General features: G+C 46.9%; 1 protein-coding gene across 3 annotated transcripts in view; it reads right to left on the reverse strand.

The window, feature by feature from the left end:
• The window catches only part of ADGRB1 (adhesion G protein-coupled receptor B1), a 393,844-nt gene that overhangs the window by 98,875 nt on the left and 271,352 nt on the right, over window positions 1-23,617 (reverse strand). For all 3 annotated transcript variants that reach the window (XM_081918643.1, XM_081918644.1, XM_081918645.1), the window contains exon 18: window positions 11,043-11,196. In XM_081918643.1, the coding sequence (XP_081774769.1) occupies window positions 11,043-11,196 (154 nt within the window). The remainder of the gene's footprint in view (window positions 1-11,042; window positions 11,197-23,617) is intronic.

The following is a 23,617-nucleotide window of genomic DNA, read 5'->3' on the forward strand; positions in this document are numbered from 1 at the left end:
GACGCACGTTTTCCCTCCTAAAAAGTAAGGGGAAATGTGTGTGCATCTTATGGAGTGAATGCAGGCTGCGCAGCTATCCCAGAAGCCAGAACAGTGAGAGGGATCGCTGCGCAGCGCTCCCTCTTACTGTTCTAGCTTCTGGCTTAGCCCCTCAGTCCCGTCCCCCACCTCCCGGAAAAGCCCCCAAGAGCCGCATTCCCTTTAAAGAGCCGTGCGGAGCGTGTGTGTGGCTCTTGGGGGCTTCTCCCTCCTCGGGGAAAAGCCCGCAAGCGCCGCACACATTCTCCGCGCGGCTCGTGAAAGGGAGCATTGAGCAGAGCCTGGGATACATACAGGCTCTGCTCAGCGCTCCCTTTAAAGAATATTTTTTTTCTTGCATTCCCCCTCTAAAAACTAGGTGCGTCTTATGGTCAGGTGTGTCTTATGGAGCGAAAAATATGGTATATCATAAGCTCACCCATCATGATAAGTGGTAACAGGTCAAATACATGATTCCCACCCACTTCCCTTCTGAAATGCTTCTTTGGCCCGCTTGAATCACCAGCCAGGTGATCTATTGCAATCGCAACACAACTTTCACCTGTTTCCCATGCTTTATGACAAATAGTAAACTTTGACTCATGAAGACCACAGCGACAATACAGAAGAAGAAGATCGTTTTGATGGCAGATGAAATATCAGCTGAGGACACTGGCAGTAAACCTTGGAGCTGTCCCTTGGAGTTTTGCTTATTCGGCACAACTGCACTTAGAAAATGAATGCTGGGTTGCAGTAATATTTAGAGACTCTGGAAGGTTAGGTTTTTGAAGTCGACGTTGTAGTTCTGTTGTCTGCGGTTATCCCAAACCCACATCCTACTTGATTTAGTTTCCATCAGGAGCTAGATCTGGAAACTGTTGTGCTAGCCAGTCAAGGGGTGAAGAATGGAAATGTCTATCTCGCTGATTTGTGTCTCGATGAAAGACAAGGATGGTGCCTTGCATCTGGGTGTCCGTCCAATTTTGGGCAGGAAATTATCCAAGACATTCTGTAGAGCAGCCTTTGCCAATCAAGTGCTAGGATTGGGAGTGATGTGAGTTGTAGCCCAAGATACCTGGGGGGTACCAGCCTAGCGAAGGCTGCTGCAGAGTTTCTGCGGTTGCCAAATATTCTGAGCAATGAATCTGGAAAATCCCTGGATTCTGCTAGAGGGTTTTGCACAGTGGTATCTACAACAATTGCATTGTCCTTTTTCTGAATAATGTAATTTTAAAACAAAATATTGAGCTTTTCCAGGGCCTGTTCTGAATATTATCCACACTTATACTGACCTAGCATTCTATTTTTATAAAAATAATAACAACAAGAATCCAAGCTCCAACCCAAAATGATTGATTTTTTAAAAAACACAGTTTGTTATAAATGACATTGTGCAAAATACTCTTATTACTCTAAAAGCTATTTATTACTATGCAGCTCTTACAACGTGTTAACTAAACTGGAGCAACGAGGGCTTTCATAGCAATCATACAACTTCTCCAAGAAATAAACAAATCCCCACATTGGTTCAGTATAATGGATCTGCTTGATATCATTACAACTGCCAAGGTAATATTGTTGCTGTTGTTGAGAACGCCAAACAAATTTCCAACAAAGTCTTTCAAGTACTGTTAAACCAATGGGAGGTGGCTAGCAGAGTTTTGGCTGAACTACGAAACACAGGACTCAGATCTCTGCTCCATGATGGTGGCCATGACCAAATACAGATCCAACCACCTTACATAAGATATGGGATGGAGGATGAATCCAGCATGCCATGATTCTGAAGCAGACACACCTGATTCAACCTGCCCACTCCAATATGGGAACCAGGGTATAGGCTCACCCCAGGTTCTGTGCACTGCCAGATTCCCTGTTTCTTACGGATTTTCATACAAGGTGGTCTGAAAGCTACTGGTCTCATTTCAAAATGAGTACTTCTCTAGCACTGGAAAGCCTCGGTCACAGCAAGCATACGAAATTGGATACAAGACCTCCTGCTCCATAATCCTGGTAAGTCAAACTTCCAAGGGATTTTGGAGCACATACCCACAACTAGAAGAAGCGGGTGGCACAATGCAGAAATGGAAACTTCTCTAACTTAACAGTTGTTAAAATGGGGCGCCAACACAGCAATTCCCCTAATCTTTATCTGAGCAGGTGAACCTAAGCTCTGCATAACACAACGAACAACTGAACATCAGAAATGTACTCGAGAGACCATCTTATTCATTATATACTCAGTACATCACCTCCGTCTAGGGGTCATCTTCTCCTACAAGTTGCAAAGGTCTTCGAAGCCCTTTCCACGGCAACATGGAGCAGGACTTTTAGTCTGGCTGCCCTGTTCTGTGGAACAGCATTCGAGATAATACATGCGCCCACTCCCTGGGAACAGCTGGAGACATTTTTTGTTCCAACAAGCCTTCTTCTCTGGATGACTAGGTCTCTATCGTGGGTGTCTACTTGGCATTCTGGTTTTTTAAAAAATCTGCTGCTATTTTCTATATTGTTTTAAAATGCCTTTTTTTTTAGCTGTCTCTTCTTGCATTTTGCACTCATCACCTTGGGATGTGTGTGGTAGGTGATTATTAAATAAATAAAATGAAATTGCTGTAACTAAAAAGGGTTTGAAAGCAGATGGAGACAAGGGAGCTAGGTGGGACGAAGGAACTGCGCTGTTTTATTGCAGTACTGTAAAAACCCTGATAAACTATAGATAACCCCCCCAAAAGAGGAGAGCAATTTCAGCATCCTAAGAGCAGCTAGCTAGTACAGAGGACTCCCGACAGAGCCATGAGTGTTGAAATCAATATAGCAAGTCCCTGCTCGGAGCGATGGGTCTTGATGAGGTGGAACCACTCTTACAGGGAAATGTACATGTTTACATACATTTTGTATATTTTGTGTGGCAATGCACACAAAGGAAACGGAACATAAAATATGTAAAATGTACATAAAATAATTGTTATTGCTATAGGTAAAGGTAAAGGTACCCCTGACCATTAGGTCCAGTCGCGGATGACTCTGGGGTTGCGGCGCTCATCTCGCTTTATTGGCCGAGTTTGCCGGCATACAGCTTCCGGATCATGTGGCCAGCATGACAAAGCCGCTTCTGGCGAACCAGAGCAGTGCACGGAAACACCGTTTACCTCTCCGCCGGAACGGTACCTATTTATCTACTTGCACTTTGATGTGCTTTTGAACTGCTAGGTTGGGAGGAAAAGGACCGAGCAATGGGAGCTCACCCCGTCATAGGGATTCGAACCTGCAACCTTCTGATCGTCAAGCCCTAGGCTCTGTGGTTTAACCCACAGCGCCACCTGTGTCCCTGTTATTGCTATAATGTGGCTATTATTGAGGATATATTGGAAAACTAATAAAAAACCACTTAAAAAAAACAAAACTACGTAAAATATCTAAGATGACCAAGACCCATTCCACCATTGGGAGAGATGGAAAGCAGAGCTCATTCCATCAGCTCTGCTGAAAGGCCAGCTTGTTCTGGCAACCCCTACCCCTGAACGGTGCAAGCTGGTCATCATAAGAACAACTGTTTGAGAATTGGTGCCTGAGTTTTATTTTATGTTATTTATTTAGCCCTATCCCCTTTCCCTTGTGTGTTGTGGTTTTTCTGATCGCAAGCCCGCAGGCAGGGACTGTCTTGTTTTTATTGATTGTATGTAAGCTACTCAGAGAACTTTTTTGGCTGAAGAGCAGGGTAAAAATACTCTGAATAACAATAATGAGGAGGAATAGCTCAGTTGGTAGAGCAAGAGGCTTTTAATCTCAGGGTTATGGGTCCAGGTCCCAAGCTGCACAAAGGATTCCTGCATTGCATGTTACTGCACTAGATGTTCTTCATGGTCCCTTCCAATTCTACAATTCTATGCAAAGAGAAGTGGAAGAAATGGAGGCAGTGAGAGATTTTACTTTCTTGGGCTCGATGATCACTGCAGATGGTGACAGCAGTCACAAAATTAAAAGACACCTGCTTCTTGGGAGAAAGGTCATGACAAACCTAGACAGCATCTTAAAAAGCAGAGACATTACCTTGCCAACAAAGGTCCGTATAGTTAAAGCTATGGTTTTCCCAGTAGTGATGTATGGAAGTGGGAGCTGGACCATCAAGAAGGCTGATTGCCAAAGAATTGATGCTTTTGAACTATGGTGTTGGAGGAGACTCTTGAGAGTCCCATGGAGTGCTCCCTGGAGGGACAGATCCTGAAGCTGAGGCTCCAAGAATTGGCCACCTTATGAGAAGAGAAGACTCCCAGAAGATGCTGGGAAATATGGAGGGCACAAGGAGAAGGGGACGACAGAGGATGAGATGGTTGGACAGTGTTCTTGAAGCTACCAGCATGAGTTTGACCAAACTGTGGGAGGCAGTGGAAGACAGGAGTGCCTGGCGTGCTCTGGTCCAGGGGGTTATGAAGAGTCGGACACCACTAACAACAACAACAACAACAACAACAAATGATTCTATGAATAGCTACCAGGGAGGACTTCCTATATTGATTTCAACATCTGTGGTAATGGGAGCTCCATGCAGTAGTTTGCCACTCTTGGTTATTTGGGAATACTTTGGACCAGTGCTTTTTTCTGGGGGGATGCAGGGGTACGCATACCCCTAAATATTTTGTGCATCTTTATACTTTTGTTCATTTACTGTATTTATTTTCCCCGATTTGAAGTATAAAATGGCGATTTTCTTGAGTGAAAATGAGAGTAGTACCCTTAAACATTTTTTTTAAAAAAGAAAAAAAAGCACTGCTTTGGACAACCTCACAAGTGGGTTTTTTCACCTCAAAAACTTCCGAGCATATATATTTATTTTCCATTTTCATACTACTGGACTGACAAAACTCTGTAAGCAGTTTATGTAAAGTATATACACGAAACTGTAAAGGGTATGGGGTTTTTTCTTTAAAAATCCACACGGAAACAGAATGGGGCAGACTTTGCTCCTGACTCGTGATGAACTGACCCAGCATAGGTTTTCTCCTTGGAAGAAATTCTGTAAAACACATTACCGATGAAGCCAGTATTTTGTGAAGCCAGTTTTGTGGCCTGACCACAAAACTGTTAAGAACCAGTTAAGAGGGAGCCTAACACTGACAAACAACTCCAGATAAGGTACAAGGAGGGCTCTGAATGTACAGTAAAGTCATGGCTTGAGTCAAGTTGCATTTCAAGGATAGTGGTTGGAGATGGTGGGGCAATGGGGCAATGGGTTGGCAGGAGATGGCTAGCCAGAGGAGGAAACAGCTGAAACAATGAAGTTTCTCTATATAGTGCATTGTTTTGTGGGAAATGGGACACCCCTTAAAAACGAAAATGCAACTGGATACAATATGCTTACTATCAAGCCCAAAGAGCAAATGAATGAGGACTAGAATACTGACTGCCTTGCTCTCATGCTCGCACAGAGTTATTAGTTCCATTAAATTAGTTCCCTCGTTCCTAACAGCAAATTAACTTCCATCGTTTTTAATAATGGAGCTCACTTTGTGAATATTAAAGTGTCTTTATTGCTGTTCCGTTGCTGCCAAACTGGCCGACAAAAAGATCTGGCCATTATTTGACTCCCCAAATAAAATAAAAATAAAAATAACCCCTCCCCCCTTTTTAAAAAAATTGGTTTGATAGCCAAACTCATCAAGGAAGGCACACACATACTTGTCCCAAATAGCCAGAAATCACTTGCGTTTTGACATGGAACCTACTGTATCTGCCAGTCTCCTCAAAATGCAAGCAATTGAGATCCACAAGCAATGCCACCTCCCCAATGAACGTATGCATTATTAAAATATTTCTGTACCATCTCCCATATCAACCCTGTGGTGGTTGACAGCCGTAAAATGCAATCCAAGAAACAAATTTAAAACAGATGGCAATAAGTGCAAATTAAAACCAATCCATAAAAAGGTGCAGTATCGGGAATACCCAACATTCAGGGTTGGTGTGTAATGTATTTTCAGGACTCACTGAAAACTCAACAAGGTAGGTGCCTGCCTTATTTCCAGGGCGAGATGGTTCCATACACTGGATTCCACAACAGAGAAGGGTCTCACCCCTGGGCTGGACTTCCACAGCCTGCAACACGATCAATAGGGCCTTATTTTGCGACCTTAAGAACTGGATGAAGGCATTTCTTCATAGAACTAGGTCCCAGGCTATTTAGGGTTTTTAAAGCCAACAATATGAACTTGGTCTGGAAGCTAATGGGCAACTGGCACTGCTCTTTCAGTGAAGGAGTTAGACTTCAAGGGAGGCTGCCCCATTTAGGAACTTAAATGCTTCATTTTTACAAAAGCTGCAGCTTTGAGACCAACTGTAAGGGCAGCCCCGCAGAGAGTCCATTTACAGTAGCCAGGTTTTGAGCTTACCAGGCACAGGGATCAATCGGATGTCTGTGGGAAACCCACAGGCAGGATTCAAACACCATAGCACTCTCTTTTCCCGTGGCTTCGAGCAACTGCTACTGAGAAGCATTGCTGCCTTTGATCATGGAAGCAGAGACTAGCCATTATGGCTAGTAGCCAATGAAAGCCCTCTCCACCTCCATGAATTTGTCCAATCCTCTTTGAAAGCCATCCAAGTTTGTGACCATCGCTGCCTCCACGGCTGGTAAAAGGAACACACCCAGACTATATATACCTGTTACTTAAGGGAGAGCACAACAGGCAGAATACCCGATCCCAGGAACAAAGCCCCCACAGAGCCTCCAAGCAGTTGAAATTCAGCTTCAACTTTTTTACTCTCAAAAACCCCACTACTGTGTCCAGGCACCATGTTGACACTTGACTGTCCACATCTGTTTCAGGTGTAACAGAGAGATGGAGCAGGGGTTCCTAAAGCATATGAATGACACCACAATCTCAATCTCATAATGGTCACACCCAATGGCTACATATGCAGTGCTGGAGACAGAATGGAATGCTGAGGCATCACGCAACTCAACACCAGTGAAGGAGGTGAAGGTCCTGTGTGAGTGCCTGGAGGCGGTTGGAGGATGGATGGTGGCTAACAGATTGAGGTTGAATCCTGACAAGGCAGAAGTACTGTTTTAGGGAGACAGGAAGCGGGCAGGTGTGGGGGACTCCCTTGTCCTGAATAGGGTAACTGTGCCCCTGAAGGACCAGGTGTGTAGCCTGGGAGTCATTCTGGACTCACAGCTGTCCACGGAGGTACAGGTCAAGTCTGTGTCCAGGGCAGCTGTTTACCAGCTCCATCTGGTACGCAGGCTGAGACCCTCCCTGCCCGCAGACTGTCTTGCCAGAGTGGTGCATGCTCTAGTTATCTCCTGCTTGGACTACTGCAATGAGCTCTACGTGGGGCTACCTTTGAAGGTGACCCGGAAACAGCAATTAATCCAGAATGCGGCAGCTAGACTAGTGACTGGGAGTGACCACCGGGACCACATAACACCTGTCCTGAGAGATCTGCATTGGCTCCCAGTACTTTTCCAAACACAATTCAAAGTGTCAGTGCTGAACTTTAAAGCTCTAAACGGCCTCGGTCCTGTATACCTGAAGGAGCATCTCCACCCCCATCATTTACCCCAGACACTGAGGTCCAGCGCTGAGGGCCTTCTGGCGGTTCCCTCACTGCGAGAAGTGAGGTTACAGGGAACCAGGCAGAGGGCCTTCTCGGTGGTGGCGCCCACCCTGTAGAACACCCTCCCTTCAGATGTGAAGGAAATCAACTATTATAATATTATTATTATTAACAGCCAGGGTGTCTAGCTACACTGATCCAACACTCTCCCTTGAACTGACCCTGAATGTAGGAGCAGAACCACAGAACTACCGTGGCCCCCAGTTCCAAGCCACAGAGACAGCCTGCCAGGATGCCCTGGTTGAGGGCATCAAAAGCTGCTAAGAGATCAAGCAAGAACAACAGGGTCACACTCACGGAATCACATAATTGTAGATCATAGTAGACCCCAAGGGTCACCGAGTCCAACCCCCTATAATGCAGGAATCAGAACTAAAGTACCCCTGATATGTGGCAATCCACTCTTCCCAAGAAAGAGCATCTATGTATGAACACATGCGATGGACATGACTGACAACAAAACTTGCGCATACTTCCTGTTCCCATGCAACGTTTGCAAGTTTGAACTTCCAATAACTGTTTCAGGAGAATACCTATAAAATACGTAACGTGTGAATCAATCCCGCACTTGCATTAGAGAAAGATGCCCTTCTCCAGGGACTTCTCAGTGTGATTCCTAATGGGATGCTGTTCTTTGGTCAAGAGACTCTCTATATGTCCACCTTTGAGGCGTGCTTAGTTGTTTTGGGTAAAGTGGGTAAGTGAAGCGGATGACCAAAGGGAGAACAGATGGTATGGATCTGGGAGAATTTGTGAGGTCCTGTGCTGAGCTAAAACTTCTGACATGGGAATAGATGCTATTCTAAGATGTACTGAAAGAGGAGTTCTAGACTGCATTCAGATATAAGAATAAACTATGGAAACAAGTTACAGTGAGTCTTAGCTCATGTGTTCTGCCTACTTTCTCCTTCTTAAACACAGCCACAAGGAGATAAGACGCTTTCACTTCCAATAGGGTTTGACCACAGTTTAGTGTTACATCCCAACCCTGAACTTTAGTTCAACTATGGTTTGTTTTCTCTTATTCAAATCAATACAAGAAGAATAATAGAACTGAAAAGTAGCCCAGTATAGCCAGAAGATACATAATATTAAGTACTTAAGAGCACCAGGAAAGCCAAATTTCAAACTGCACTGTCCAGAGGAAGTTCTAGGTGGCTCAATTTGTTGTTTATAAGATAAAATCTCACCAAACAGCACAAAACTTTTCAAAGTCCTCCAAACCTTTGGCAACATCCAATTTATGAGTTATTTTTTTACTGACTGGCCACAGTTTAGGGTTACATTCAGACCCTGAACTTTGGTTTCTTGATGCAAGCCAGTTTCATAAACCCAAATTGGACGTATTCTTGTTTTAACAGACCACAGTTGAGACCAACTAGGGTTTGTGGTTAATCAAAAAGCAAAAGTTTGCAATATTCTCGCAGTGGGGGGGGGGAGGGGGAGAATGCAAGACTCATGTCCAAACACAGCTACCGTGGAAGAAGGGGCAAAGGAACATAAAGAAGATAGAAAGCATACGTCTTAAACTGTCCGTATAGGACAGAGAATCTGGGTCGAACTGTATAAACCTCCAACTTGCTCTTACAATTGCTATCTACCCATTCAAGAAGAGAAAAAATAGAGAGGAGCAGTTAAGGCAGCCGTTCTCAACCTGTGGGTCCCCAGATGTTGTTGGACTACAACTCCCATCATCCCTAAGCTCTGGCCTTGCTAGCTAGGGGTGATGGGAGTTGTAGTTCAACAACATCTGGGGACCCACAGGTTGAGTTAAGGTGAGGGAGAGCATTTTCACTTTTCTCACCTGGCTACAGAGCAAAAGCTGAGGGGGAAAGCGACTCGGTCGCCATTGTTTCCTGCACAGACACACCACGAGAAATGCTGCTGTCCTCAAAACTTAAATTCCTAGAGCACCTAATCCCACAATGCAAGGCCTGGACTTTTGGGAAGGGGTTAGGCTTTGGGCCTGCCATGGACTCGGGCAGGCACAGACAACACTGTATCTTTAAAGCCACTTCAGTGCAGATGTTTCCATGGCAACTAGTGGACCAAATACATTAGTGTTTCTAATAATAAACCAAACCTTCATCTCGGGAAACCTGCCTTCCCCAGTGCCCCCTCTCCTCCCCTCGCCCCCATCTCTCCACACTACCTTTTAGATTTTCCCCTCCCTCTCCTGCGATGAGCCGCTCTTCGCAAAGTGAGGGAGGAGGAAGCAGAGAACGGCCCAACGGGCCTCGCAAGACCTGAAGCTCAAGATGATGGTCACCGAGAGCATCGTGGGATTGGTCCTCGATGGGAGCAGTTCACCTAGGGACCCGGAACAGGGTGAAAGTCAACTGAAAGACTGCAAAAAGGGATGTGGACATGAGAGAAAGCAAATCAAATAAAGGCATCTTTCCTTGCTTTCCTGTTTTACAAAGTCCAAGCAAAACTCATAAACACCAATAATTCATGCCCTGACCAGGCGGTCCTCTTCCACGACAGCCTAGTTTTGATAACAAAGAAGCCACCATCTACCTTCTCCCTCTTTACTTGTGCAAGAGCATGCAAGGCAAATCCTTTGACAAGCGCCAATACACCCTTTTGACCCCATTTTGAGGCGCTGCTAATAAGGCATCAAAGTAACTGGAGACAAAGCTGCCGTGACGCTCCGAAATCACAAAAGAATGTCCCTGAGAGGCGTCCCGGAGGGTTTGAGGAGCCAGGGAAAGAGCAAAAGGTGCCAGGAAGATTCCTGAAAAGGATTGACCAACAATACTATATGAATCCATAGTGGAAGGCCTGAGATTCGGAAGCATCCAAAGTCACAGATCTCCTCGCTCCAGAACCCATTCACTCACTCGCTCATCAAGCCTCTCCCATCTCTCTCTAATAGTCCAGGCAACCGGCCGAAAACTGCAGGTGACATAAGTGGGGAAGGGGGTCAGTTAGGGGTACCCAGTAGCCAGCATTGATGGAGGGGGAAAAGAAGAAGGATGTTTTCAGGCAGGGAAAGACAATGGTGACATTTCAATGCTGCAATGATCTTGAACCAGATATTTTATTATTGTTATTTAGGTCACAGATTCTCAAAGACACATGTCAGTCGCTTTCTGACAACGGTGATGCTTATTGCAATGTGCACGCACACACACACATGCACAAGCAAACACACATGCAATATCCTTGCCATGCACACCCAGACGGAGACTCACACGCGAGTGCGCACACCCAGCCTTGCACGGCACTGCTTGTCACACTGAAATGTCATCTGCTGGACCATTTCCTTTGCTTCTCTCTGTCTCTCTCTTTCTCTCTCTCTCTCTCTCCCCGCCTCCTTCTCAGCACACACACACACACACACACACAAATGCCAAGACTTCATTCCTTTGGATGCCGCACAACCGGTGAGGCACACTTACCATTTCGGCACTCAGCTGGGCTAAGATGGCGAAGGTGGAGATTCTGTCACACAGGCATTTAGTTCGGAAAGGATCGACCGGGACTGTTCGGCAGCCACGCCAGGACCAGGCGCCAAGCTGAGACGAAGAGGAGGAGGAGGAGGAGGAGGAGGGTCTGTGAAGGGAGGGGGAGGGGAGCCCAGTGCAGAGGGAGAGAGCAAGAGAGAGGCAGAGAGGGAGGGAGAGAAAGACAGGCACACACACAGAGGGAGAGAGAGGGAGAGACAGGAGGGAGAAAAAGAAAAACAGGCATCACTAACAAATTGCCAGAGGGAGAGAGAGAGAGAGAGATAAAAAAAAAAAACCAGGACAGCAGCAGCAGCCAGCCCCCACGTGGCCCTCCTTCCCATATGACACCCCTCCAGTGACACATACCCAGTGCCTTCCCACACACCTGGGACATCACTCGTGGCTCCATCAGCACAACCCCATGTGCCAAACTTCCCCCTTGCTGTGGCATGACTCGTGATCCCCCCCTCCTTTGAAAGATGCACCCACCCACTCCCAAATAGCCTCTGATCCATAATGCTCTCCCTATACGTCTCGCTGTGGCTGAACTCGCCCCAATGGGCTCAGGACTTCCTCTTCTTTGCGATGACTGCCCCATTGCTCACACGGAGTGGACGTCACAGCAGAGGAGATGGGCCACAATCTCCCCACATGCTCATCGGTGATACACATGGATCATGCACCCATAGCATCACCCCCTGGCATGCTCAATTTTCACTTTATTTCCCCCCAAAGGGATGGCTTGCTTCTTTACCAAACTCAATCCAACTGAAGACCTTCACTGGAGTCCATACACCTGCCTTCCAGCTGACCAGGACACCTCTCACGTTCTGCGCCACCAGCAACAACAACAACACCATGCTGCACTTTCACGAAGACTCTTGGTGTCAAAACAACCTGAAACTCAGCACCAAGCAGACGGCTGCTCTCTCTCCCACTACCCCAAGCCGGCACGCGCCGGCACACACGCGGCCTTTCCATGCTCACACACCCTCAGCCACAGCTGTCCACACACCCACAGCTATTCTACATTGAAAAGATGCTGCAGGGAGAGAAAAAAGTGCAAGGTGCGCAGTGGGGAAATGGACTTTGCTGCTCAGTTTTGCTGCTCAGCTTTGGAAGTTGCAGCCAACCCTGCTTTTCTTCTAAGCAGGAAATGTGCTCGTCTTGAAAATACCTGTTGGACTTATTCTCACATTACATTTGTGGATGTGCATTTCAAATCCATCAGGCCCACATTCACACCAGGCATTTGAAGCTTTGAACTGTCATGGCGTGTCCCCAACAAAAGACTCCTGTGAGCTGTAGATTCCTAAAGGACACTGGTAATTTTTAGGAGATCCCTATTCCCCTCCAAGAGCTACAATTCCCAGAGCGGTTTAACGGTCAGTCCCACTTCACAGGGAACTCTGTGAATTGTAGTTCTGTAAAGGGGAGAGGGCATCTCTTCACAGCTCTTGCCACCTTAACAAACGGCAGCTCCCAGAATTCTTTGGGGGATGCCAGGACTCTTCACAGTGCCTTAAATGGAGGGTGAGAATGTGGTTCAAGAACACATCTAGTAATTGGACTGTGTGACATGGCCTTCACCCTTAAATATCCCTAACCTTTCCCTAAGGGGTTAATTTCTTAGTGGGGAAGGGAAGGGGGTTCTCCACCCCCATCGTTCTACCCAGACACTGAGGTCCAGCGCCGGGGGCCTTCTGGCAGTTCCCTCACTGCGAGAAGCCAAGTTACAGGGAACCAGGCAGAGGGCCTTCTCGGTGGTGGCACCCGCCCTGTGGAACACCCTCCCTCCAGATGTCAAAGAGAAAAACAACTGCCAGACTTTTAGAAGACATCTGAAGGCAGCCCTGTTTAGGGAAGCTTTTAATGTTTGATGCATTACTGTATTTTAATATTTTGTTAGAAGCCGCCCAGAGTGGCAGGGGAAGCCCAGATAGATGGGCGGGGCATAAATAATAAATTATCATCATCATCATCATCATAGCACATCCTGAATCTCAAGAAACGTACACCAAAGAATAACTTCCTTATATGGGACTCTTAACTTCATCACCATCATGCATAGCTTGCCATGCAGAATGTTCCTTCCAAGACATAGTGCCAAAGTTTCTCTTGATGAGAGCCAGTGTGATGTAGTGGTTAAGAGTGGTAGTCTCGTAACCTGGGGAACCGGGTTCGCGTCTCGGCTCCTCCACATGCAGCTGCTGGGTGACCTTGAGCTAGTCACACTTCTCTGAAGTCTCTCAGCCCCACTCACCTCACAGAGTGTTTGTTGTGGGGGAGGAAGGGAAAGGAGAATGTTGGCTGCTTTGAGACTCCTTAAATTGAGTGAAAGGCGGGATATCAAATCCAAACTCTTCTTCTTCTGCTCCTGCTGATGCTTCCCGAACTCTCCAAGCTCCAATGGGAGACTTCCAAAGTCCTACAGAGTCTTCCCCACATGGCATGTTCTGGGCTGCATAGCTCTCATATGGATGCAGATGCAGAAAACCTCCTTCATTTCCCCCAGAGTTTTGCTTTTCCGCCTCTGCTGTCACAGAACTGCATTTCCATGATGTATAGCGCCAGCTTTCACACTTCCTACTTTCAGGGAACCAGGGCTGAGCTGAAATCTATCAGAAGACTTTCATTCTCCCGACCCTTTCTTTTTCCTCCCTCCATTTATTTTGTGATGGACCTAACTTTCTCCTCACGTTGCTAGACTTTGTGGAGGATGAAGAATGGTGGCCAGAGTGCCATTCAAAACATGTTTAGGGAAAAAAGGAAATAAGCTATGGAAACTATGGAACTTGCTTCCATGGAGGACAGTAATGGTCACTAACTTAGATGGCTTTAGCAGAGGATTAGGCAGATTTATGGAGGAGAGGGCTATTGGTGGCTCCTTGCCATGATGGCAAAGCTCTGTCTGTACAGTTGGAGGCAGCAGTTTTTCCAAATACTGGTTGCTGGAAACCACAGGAGGGAAGACGGCTCTTGTGTTCAAATCCTGATTGTGGGTTTCCCATTGGGGCAACTGGTTGGCCAATGTGAGAACGGGGGACTAGATGGGCAGTTGGCTTGATCCACCAGCCTCTTCTTATGCTCTGAAGTTCTTAAGCTGTGCTCCTGCCACTTTAACGATGAGCTCCACCATCGTGAAATTGATGGAGGGTTATCCTTCCTCTGGCGGGTGGGGGGGGGGAAGCTTTCTCCCAATTTCTCTCCCTGCAAATATGCTGGAAAATTTCCACAGGCTGTTTGCGCTACAGGGGACCTTTTCCTAATTCCACGTGGTCTGCTGAGCACTAAGGCACCCCTAAGCACCTGCCATGCTATCATGCATAGGAAACTGTCAGAACATTGGTCCACTTAGCTCATTACTGCCCACACTGCTCACCCTAGTAATAGGGTTGTCAAACTTGCAGATGATACAACCGTGATTGGGCTCATCTCTGAAAGGGAGGGTGAAACGGACTATAGAGATGAGGTGGAGCGGCTGACAGAGTGGTGCAGAGCTAACAACTTGCTCATAAATACAAGGAAGACAAAGGAGCTTGTGGTGGACTTCAGGAGACAGAAGAGCAATGTCCAGCCACTTTTGATTGATGGGGTCTGTGTGGAGAGGGTAACAACGTTCAGATTTTTGGGCATTGAATTACAAGAGGATCTGTCCTGGAGTGTCAACACAAGGGGGCTTGTGAAGAAGGCGCAACAGAGACTGTACTTTTTGAGAATTCTAAGGAAAAACCATCTTCCGCAGAAACTGCTGCTTGCCTTCTATCACTGTGCCATTAAGAGCGTGCTCACTTATGGCTTATGTGTGTGGTACGGAAGCTGTACTACCCAGGACAGGATGGGGTTGTGCAGAGTTGTTAAGGCAGCAGAGAGCATTGTTGGCGGCCCACTCTCTACCGTAGAGCAGATTTATGCCACAAGGTGCCATAGGAAGGCGCTGGACATAGTAAAAGATCCATCACATCCTGGTCACTGTCACTTCGAGCTCCTGCCGTCGGGATGGAGATACAGGACGATGAAGACAAGAACGAGCAGTCTTAAGAACAGCTTCTTCTCCAGAGCGATCTCGGCCCTGAATGGGAAGCCTGGACTTTGAAAGTCATCTAATCTTCCTTGCTGTATTATACTGTATTGTTTTAATTAGTGTTTTTATAGTTGTTTTGATTTTGTGTGGAGTGCCCTACCTGGGTGGATGGAGCAGCCAAGTAATTTCGTTGTCCCCGAGAGGGGGCAATGACAATAAAGATATTATTATTATTATTATTATTATTATTATTATTATTATTATTATTATTATTATTATTGATTGGCAGAGGCTATCCGGGATTTTAGGCAGGGGGCATCATCTGGAGAAGGTGGGAATTGAACCTGGAACCTTCTGGATGCAAAGCAGGTGCAAAGTTACAAGAAAGGAGATTCCGACTAAACATTCAGAAAAGCCACTTCTGCCCTGCAGAGGAGGCGGGGTTGTGGGCATCACGCCCAACCCACTGGTGACTGGGGGAATCCCTGGCCGCGTCACCCCTTCGTCAGCCAATCGGCTGGCTCTGGGGGCGTGGCCTGCCCTATTTAAGGCAGGAGCGGCCGGGAATCTCCCTCTTTTGCCACCTACCAGCTGTTCCTGCTTTCCCCACCCTCCTGCCCTATAAAGTTTTCATTCCTTGACCTTGCTGTGGACCTTGGTTGGTCGCCATTGAGGGGCCTGGTAGGAATTTTTCCACTTGGCAAATTGGCACCAGCCACTTGGTTTTCGCCTACCTCGTAACAAATCGTCACAACTTTCTTGGTATTGGCGGTTAGGCATTGGTATTGCTCTGTAGATGGAAGAGGGGAGGAAGCGCTATCACCTGCCCCACATATTGAAGGGTAGTCCAATAAAGGATTCTGGGGTGTGTGGTCCTGTCCAAAGCCTAAGGAGGTGAGGACCTAAGGCACACACCCTAGCAGTGACCCCGGGGGAGTTCCTAATTGATGTGCATCAGCAGGACTCCCCCTACTGGTGGTTAACCCTTCCAGGACTTCTGGTGGACGGGTTCTAGATCAGATAAGTCAGATATAGTCGGTTAGGACCAATGCCTAAGCCAATACCACTCATCACCTGTAACCAATAAAGTTGTGGCCTTATTTAGCCCATTAACCTTAACAATTGTGTCATGTGTCTTTATTTCCACCGGTGGGGGGGGGGGCGGGAACTCGCCACACAAAACTTTCTGACAGTAAGAGCTGTCAGCAGTAGAACAGACTCACATGAGGGGTGCTAGGCTCTCCTTCCTTAGAGGTTTTTAAATAGCGGTTGGATGGCCATCTGTCATGGATGCTTTAGCTGAGATTCCTGCATTGCAGGGAATTGGACTAGATGACCCTGTGAGTCCCTTCCAGCTCTAAGATTCTATGATCTACCGGTGAGCTTTGCACATTGCAGAGGATCGTGGGGCAAATTTTGGATGCTCAGTTAATCTCTTGAGTCTCACAGGTTCCCCATGTGACTTAGGTCCTCATCCAATGGGGTGACAGGAGACCCACGAGTTCATCCTTGGTGGGTTTTGTGAAAAACTGCTCCCCCTCCCCAACAATTTGAATGAGGCCCATGACACCGACTTTCCATGTTTCTGTCCTGAATTTTCTATCCCTTGCTGCTATTTGCCTAAGCAGCCTCAGAACCCGGCCTTAATCCAAAAAGATGGCCACCATCTCAGATGCCTTCATAAGAGGAACAGACACATTCTTCATGGAGGATGGGGCTATCACTGACTACATGAGACTATGGCTATGCTCTGCCTCCATTGCTAGAGATAGGCAGGAAGAGCGATGATGCGCTCACATCCTTTTTGCGAGTTTTCCATGGGGAAATCTTATTGACCAGGATGCTCAATTAGATTGACCTTTGCCCTGACCCAGCATCTGAGCTTTTTCATTTCCTTATGATCCCACCCAGGGGCATTTTGCCTTTGAGATGAACCCCACGATCGTGGAACCCCTGCAGTCTGCTCTAATTTGGCTTCAGAAGAGACCCCCAGAGACTCTCCACAGTTCTGCACATTGGTAGAGATGTCTAATGGAGATGCAATCCGGAGAAGTTTGCCCTCTGTTCTTGAACTTCTTATTTCCGATTCCCCAATAAGCTTCTCGGAAACCAGAGCATTTCCCAGAAAACCATTTCACGAACACCAGCAAGTGCAAAGATTATGAGAACCAGCCTAGGCAAAGACTACCCTGTCCCTGTTCCCCTCACAGAGCTGTTTAGCAAACAATCCCTCACCCAGCATGGGCCCTTCCAGCTGAAGGGCAGAGATTTAGAAGACAAAGCTTCCAAAAAGAAGGACAGGCCCCTATAAGCAGACAGTGAAATATATGTTTGTGCAGTTGTGTTGATCTTATGCAATATAAGGTGCATTGAATCTAACTTCAGAAGGGAGAAGATCAGGTCCTTTCCCCCCAGAAAGCTGAAGGTTTAATAGAGATCTGGATCCACACAATACATTTAAAGCAGTAGCCTACTGCTTTAAGTAGTCCTAGCTTCCCCCCAAAGAATCCCGGGAAATGTAGTTTGTTGAGGGTGCCAAAAGCTGTTAGGAGACCTGAAATGTACTAAGAACCGAGTGTGAATTTCATGCTCTTTATTCAGCTCATTGTAGTGAGGAATGGAAGTTCCCCCGAAATGTCTGCTTTATATACATTATTTACATAATGGGCCCCACGTGATTGGCTAATTATGGGATTTTCCTGTAGGCCAATCAGGTTTTTGATTCACTTCCACCTGGAGTTGGATTGGGTGGCTTCTGCGGTCCAATCAGACTGCTGTATTCTGAATCCTATTGTTCTAGGGCCAATCAGACTGCTGTATTCTGAATCCTATTGTTCTAGGGCCAATCAGACTGCTGTATTCTGAATCCTATTGTTCTAGGGCCAACCAGACTGCTGTATTATGAATCCTATTGTTCTAGGGCCAATCAGACTGCTGTATTCTGAATCCTATTGTTCTAAGGCCAATCAGACTGCTGCATTCTGGATCCTATTGTTCTAGGACCAATCAGACTGCTGCCCTTTGGATTCTATTCAGCTCAGTACATAACAAGACCCCCGATCCCTTCACAGAGTTACACTTCTCACAGTTCCTTGGGGAAAGGGATTGGCAAGTCAAAGTGCTTTGGGAATTGCAGCTCTGTGGGAGAAATTGGAACCTCCTGACCACTTTCAGCGCCCTTAACATACTACAGCTCCCAGAATCCTTTGAGGGAAGCCACGGCCAGTGCATATCATAGTGCTTTAAGTGTGCAGTGAATATTCAGTTATGGGCTTTGGGAATCTATTGTATGTACGTGAGTGTAAGAGAGAGAGAGAGAGAGAGAGAGAGAGAGAGAGAGAGAGAGAGAGAGAGAGATATTACTATAGTGGGTAGGATGGCTAATACATTGATAGATGACCTCCCTGGAGGGATCTGATCACATCAGCTAGCTGTGGAGAGGAGGTGAGTCCTAATCATATTCAGCACAGAACATCTACCTGCAGGGTGATGTGGAGGCCTAGGGAGGGACGTGGATAATGAGGTGTGAGAGACCCAGCTCAGTCCATGGTTCAAGATCTCACTGGGAGGGAGGGGAGTAGCTGAAGCCAATCCTTCAAGCCTTGACATGAGGCCTCATCACCTTTGTAATGTTGTAGAGAGGCCAGGATAGGAGGGAACACAGCGGTAATTGAAAGCACGAGGTACCTGTTACAGAACCACAAAAACGTAGACTCGAAAGGTACCCCAAGGACCACCTCCCCGTTATCCGTGCAATGCAGATATGGCAGCAAATCAAAATAATAAGGGAGACAGGAACTGACTGAGGAGGTGAGGTGGGCAGGGATGTCAAAGGACAGGAGGGAAAGGATTTCCCTCTGAATCCATTCGGAAGAGGCAAGTTTGGATGAAACACAGAAGCTGCAGGCGGGATGGTCATGGCGGCCACAGCACCTCAGCCCACATGGCTTTCTCATCACAGCCTCTGTAACGGCATTGTGATGTCAGACGTAGCACTATGATGTCATCATAGAACTACGTTGGAGCGGGGTGCTCCTGGGCTCAAGTTCTGCTTGTAGGTTTCCGACAGGCATTTTTCTGGTTGGCCACAGTGAGAACAGGACGCTGCACCTAACCTGACGACTCACTCAGTAGAGCATGAGACTCTTAATCTCAGAGTTATGGGTTTGAGCCCCACATTGGGTAAAAGATTCCTACGCTGCAGAAGGTTGGACTAGATGACCCTCGGGTACCTTCCAACTCCACAGTTCTATGGTGACTAATAATAATACTAATAATACTAATAATACTACTACTACTACTACTACTACTACTAATAATAATAATAATAATAATAATTTTATTTATATCCCGCCCTCCCCAGCTGAAGCTGGGCTCAGAGCGGCTAACAACAGTAAAATAACACATAAAATCACAATTAATTGAAATACATTCTAAAATCAATTCATTCTAAATCAATTCAAAATCAAATTAATGGCAACCACTGGACTAGAGTGCTATGAGGATTACCAAAGGAGGGGGTCAGACTGTGCCTTGGCCAAAGGCCTGGTGGAACAGCTCTGTCTTGCAGGCCCTGTGGAAAGATGTCCAGTCCCACAGGGCCCTAGTCTCTTGTGACAGAGAGTTCCACCAGATCGGGGCCACAGCCGAAAAAGCCCTGGATCTGGTTGAGGCCAGTCTAACCTCCCTGTGGCCTGGGATCTCCAAGATGCTTTTATTTGAAGACCATAAGGTCCTCCGTGGGACATACCAGGAGAGGCAGTCCCGTAGGTATGAGGGTCCCAGGCAGTATAGGGCTTTAAAGGTTAAAACCAGCACCTTAAACTAGATGTGCCATTGGCTTGATCTAGCAGGGCTCTTCTTTGTTTGTCTTTAGATTTTTATGGATTGCCAGCTCTCCCTGGCCCATAGCCAAAATGCCCCCCTTGCCACCTTTCTGTGCTAATCCGCAGCCTCAAAACAACAACAGAAAAACCCTACATGAAAATTCACATGTAAATATGGTGATTGCTGGTGGCCACAAGCCCCCTTTCAGCCCAAAGCTGTCTTCACCTGCCATATCTGATGTCAAGGGTAAGGCTAAATGAATGTGGCTTTTGAAGACAAGCTCCTGGACCACACGGGGAGCCCTGGTGGGCCAATTCAGACCCACGGGCAGAGGTCCCCCACTGCTGCAAAATATATGTATTACTTATTCATAGTAAAAAGGTAATTTGTAGTTTCAGTCCAGTGGATAAGTGAGTCAAAATCTGTGCATTAGTCTGGAATGTTATGGCTCAGATCATTCTATAATAGAATTTGCAACCATCAAGTTCTCAGAGTATCTTTCTACCACAAAATGCCTCCTCTGCAACTGTTGCTGGTGTGACTTCCTCCAGAAGCAACTTCTGGGTCAACCTCTCAGTAAGAAACAGCAATGCTTGGGCCCTGGGAATAGAGTGAATTAAGGACTCCTCTCCACTCAAGAGGAAGTGGAGCAGCCACAGCTCAGCAGCTCTGTTCTACTGGGGTCTTTTTCTGACCTGCTCTGAGGTCGGAATCTGGCTAGGATCCATCTGCCAGGTTGATTACTAATTCAGAGAGCAGGAGATGGAGTCAAAGTTAATTCTCCTCCTAAAAACCCCCCAAAGCAATTTTCATTTGCAGCCTCGGCAGTTTCAAGCATCCTTTCGCACCCCAAGGACAAGCAAGCTGCCCAGATTGAGGAGCATGGGCTTGCATGGACCACCGAAAGGATTTGCTATTTGAGGCTCAGGCATGCGGCAACTGCACACCTCTCAGAGGTTGCTAAGCATTCAGGACAGGCCTAGAGGCTCTGGCATTTAAGCAGTCTGGCACTCTCTTTCAGACGCAGTGGTGCCTGGTGCCCTTTGGGTCTGGTAGGGTGGAAGGCAGGGAGACCAACAGGGGGAACCAGAGCAAATGACAGGCAAAACCACTTCCTGGATATGTAAGAAGGTAGGGTCACGGGTTGCACTGTGGTCCAAACCCCTGAGCCTCTTGGGCTTGCCGATCAGAAGGTTGGCGGTTCGAATCCCTGCGATGGAGTGAGCTCCCATTGCTGTGTCCCAGCTCCTGCCAACCTAGCAGTTTGAAAGCATGTCAAAGTGCAAGTAGATAAATAGGTACCACTCCGGCGGGAAGGTAAACGACATTTCCGTGCACTGCTCTGGTTTCACCAGAAGCAGATTAGTCCTCCTGGCCACAAGACCCAGAAAAGCTGTCTGCAGACAAATATCGGCTCCCTCAGCCAGTAAAGTGAGATGAGTGCTGCAACCCCGGAGTCGTTCATGACTGGACTTAACTGTCAGGGGTCCTTTACCTTTTTAGGCCAACTAAAGGTTGGTGGGCAGTTTCTCTTTCATACATCTCTATTCGGCCCTTGGGATTCTCCCCTGGCAACAGCCCATCCCAGAGGCCACAACTCCTTGGGTTCTTTCTTGTGTGGTTAGAATGTGCCACTGAATTGTGATCATGCCTTTTGCTTGCCCAGAAGGAAGATAGAGATAGGGCTGTGTGTGAGTCCTTAAATCTAGCGTCAAGATCAAGAGAAGTAACAGTACCACTCTGTTCTGCCTTGGTCAGACCACACTTGGACTCCTGTGTCCAATTCTGGGCACCACGATTTAAGAAGGATGCTGGCAAGCTGGAATGTGTGCAGAGGAGGGCAACCAAGATGATCAAGGGCCTGGAAACCAAGCCCTATGAGGAACGGTTGAAGCAGCTGGCTATGTTTAGCCTGGGAAAGAGGAGGCTGTGAGGAGCTATGATGGCCATCTTCAAATATCTCAAGGGCTGTCCCATGGAAGAGGGAACAAGCTTGTTCTCTCCCGCTGCGGAAGGTAGGACTCAAATCAGTGGTTTCAAGTTACAAGAAAGGAGATTCTGACTAAACATCAAGAAAAACTTTCTGATTGTAAGAGCTGTATAAAGATTTGAACTCAGATCCTCCAGCCTCAACACTCCAGACCAATGGACCCTGCAGGATGAATGGGGGTTAAAGCCTAAGAAAAATGCAATGGGAGAGAAGTAAACAAACACTGTGCTGTGTTTGTTTCCCCTGATGTTCTTGGAAGGCCATGAAGGTGGGAGAGAATCTGTAATCTGATTAGCAGCTATTACTCAATTATCTCTTTAAAAACCAACGAGATGACTATTGATCCAGTTATCCCGGGCATGGAAACAAATGGAGACTGGCAGAGAGAATCGTCCATGGAGGGACTTCTCCATTTCAAAGCATCCTGTTTTCACAATCACACCAAAAGGAACTCCTGACCTGTGTAGAGAACATGAGAATTGGTTGATTTGAAAGCAAAAATTGTGTTAGCAAAGAGCTGGAGGAGAGGGAGACTTGGCAGAGACAGACCAGGCTTCTCCCATCTGTGTTTCCAAAGCTAATGGCTTCTAACGGAACCAAAGCTTTGTGAAGAGGACAAGATTAGTGAACCATCCGCCAATTAGCCGCTGGGCGGGGGGCGGGGGGGGGGAGAGAGAAAGCTCATATTACAGCTTTCAGTCTGAAGCCTTAATTAACAACAAAAGCATTCCATGGCACCTAGAAATCCATATCACCATCAAAATAAAACATATGGCTCACTAAACACCCAGAAGATTATCTGGGGTGAGAGAGAGAGGGGAGATTACCAGTCCCAGACATAATAACTACAGCTGCCGCTGGATTCCCCTATATACTCTGTGGGAATCTGGCGACACGTTCTAGCAGGGCATTTGACCTGGCAGGTAAATGTGTGTGCCCTGTCCGAATCCAGAGGGAGACCCACTCTGTTTTTGACTTCTGCTTATAGCTGAAAAGTGCCCACACAGAACTGGATGGTGATTAGCAGTTCATCATCACTGCAGAACGTTTCCTGCTGATCCCAGTACTGCTTTTGTGAGCTGGTGTGCCACCGTGGCTAATGGAGGATGGGGAATCTGAGGTTCAGCTACCGTTTGGGTGGGCATTTCAAATTTACCCAGCTAGAGAAAGACCCATAGAGCTTGATTCCAGCCCTACTGCTTGCCGTCTCCTCCAGAACCCCCTTAGTTTTGAGAAGGAAGACTTGTTAAAAACCCTTCTGGAGCAGGGATGGAAGGTTCTGTGGATTTCAGTTATCTGAGCTTTTCGCTTTTCCAATCCGTTCTCCAAATTTTGCAGCAATTTTCTGTGAAAAAGAAGTTGACCGGAAAGAGCATTGCATTGGCCTTGAGTCTGTTGCATCTGGGATTTCAGTGAACAAACGATGTTGCCTTATGCTGACCTAGTTTAGGGTAATCTGACCGGTTGTAGCTATCCAAGGTTTCACATAAAACAGAAGAATCGATTTTGGGTCCTCCCAGTTTCTGATTCCCCCCCCCCAACTTAAATGCAATACATCCCATTTTTGAATCAGTTTGCAAACATTCCCCCCCCCCCCCCCGAATCATAGGATTGTAAAGTTGGAAGGGAACCCGAAGGTCATTTAGTCCAACCCCATACAGTGCACAAATGTCAACTAGAACATAC

Source organism: Podarcis melisellensis (genome assembly GCF_964234715.1).
Source record: "Podarcis melisellensis genome assembly, chromosome: 7".
NCBI classification, from domain to species: Eukaryota; Metazoa; Chordata; class Lepidosauria; order Squamata; family Lacertidae; genus Podarcis; species Podarcis melisellensis.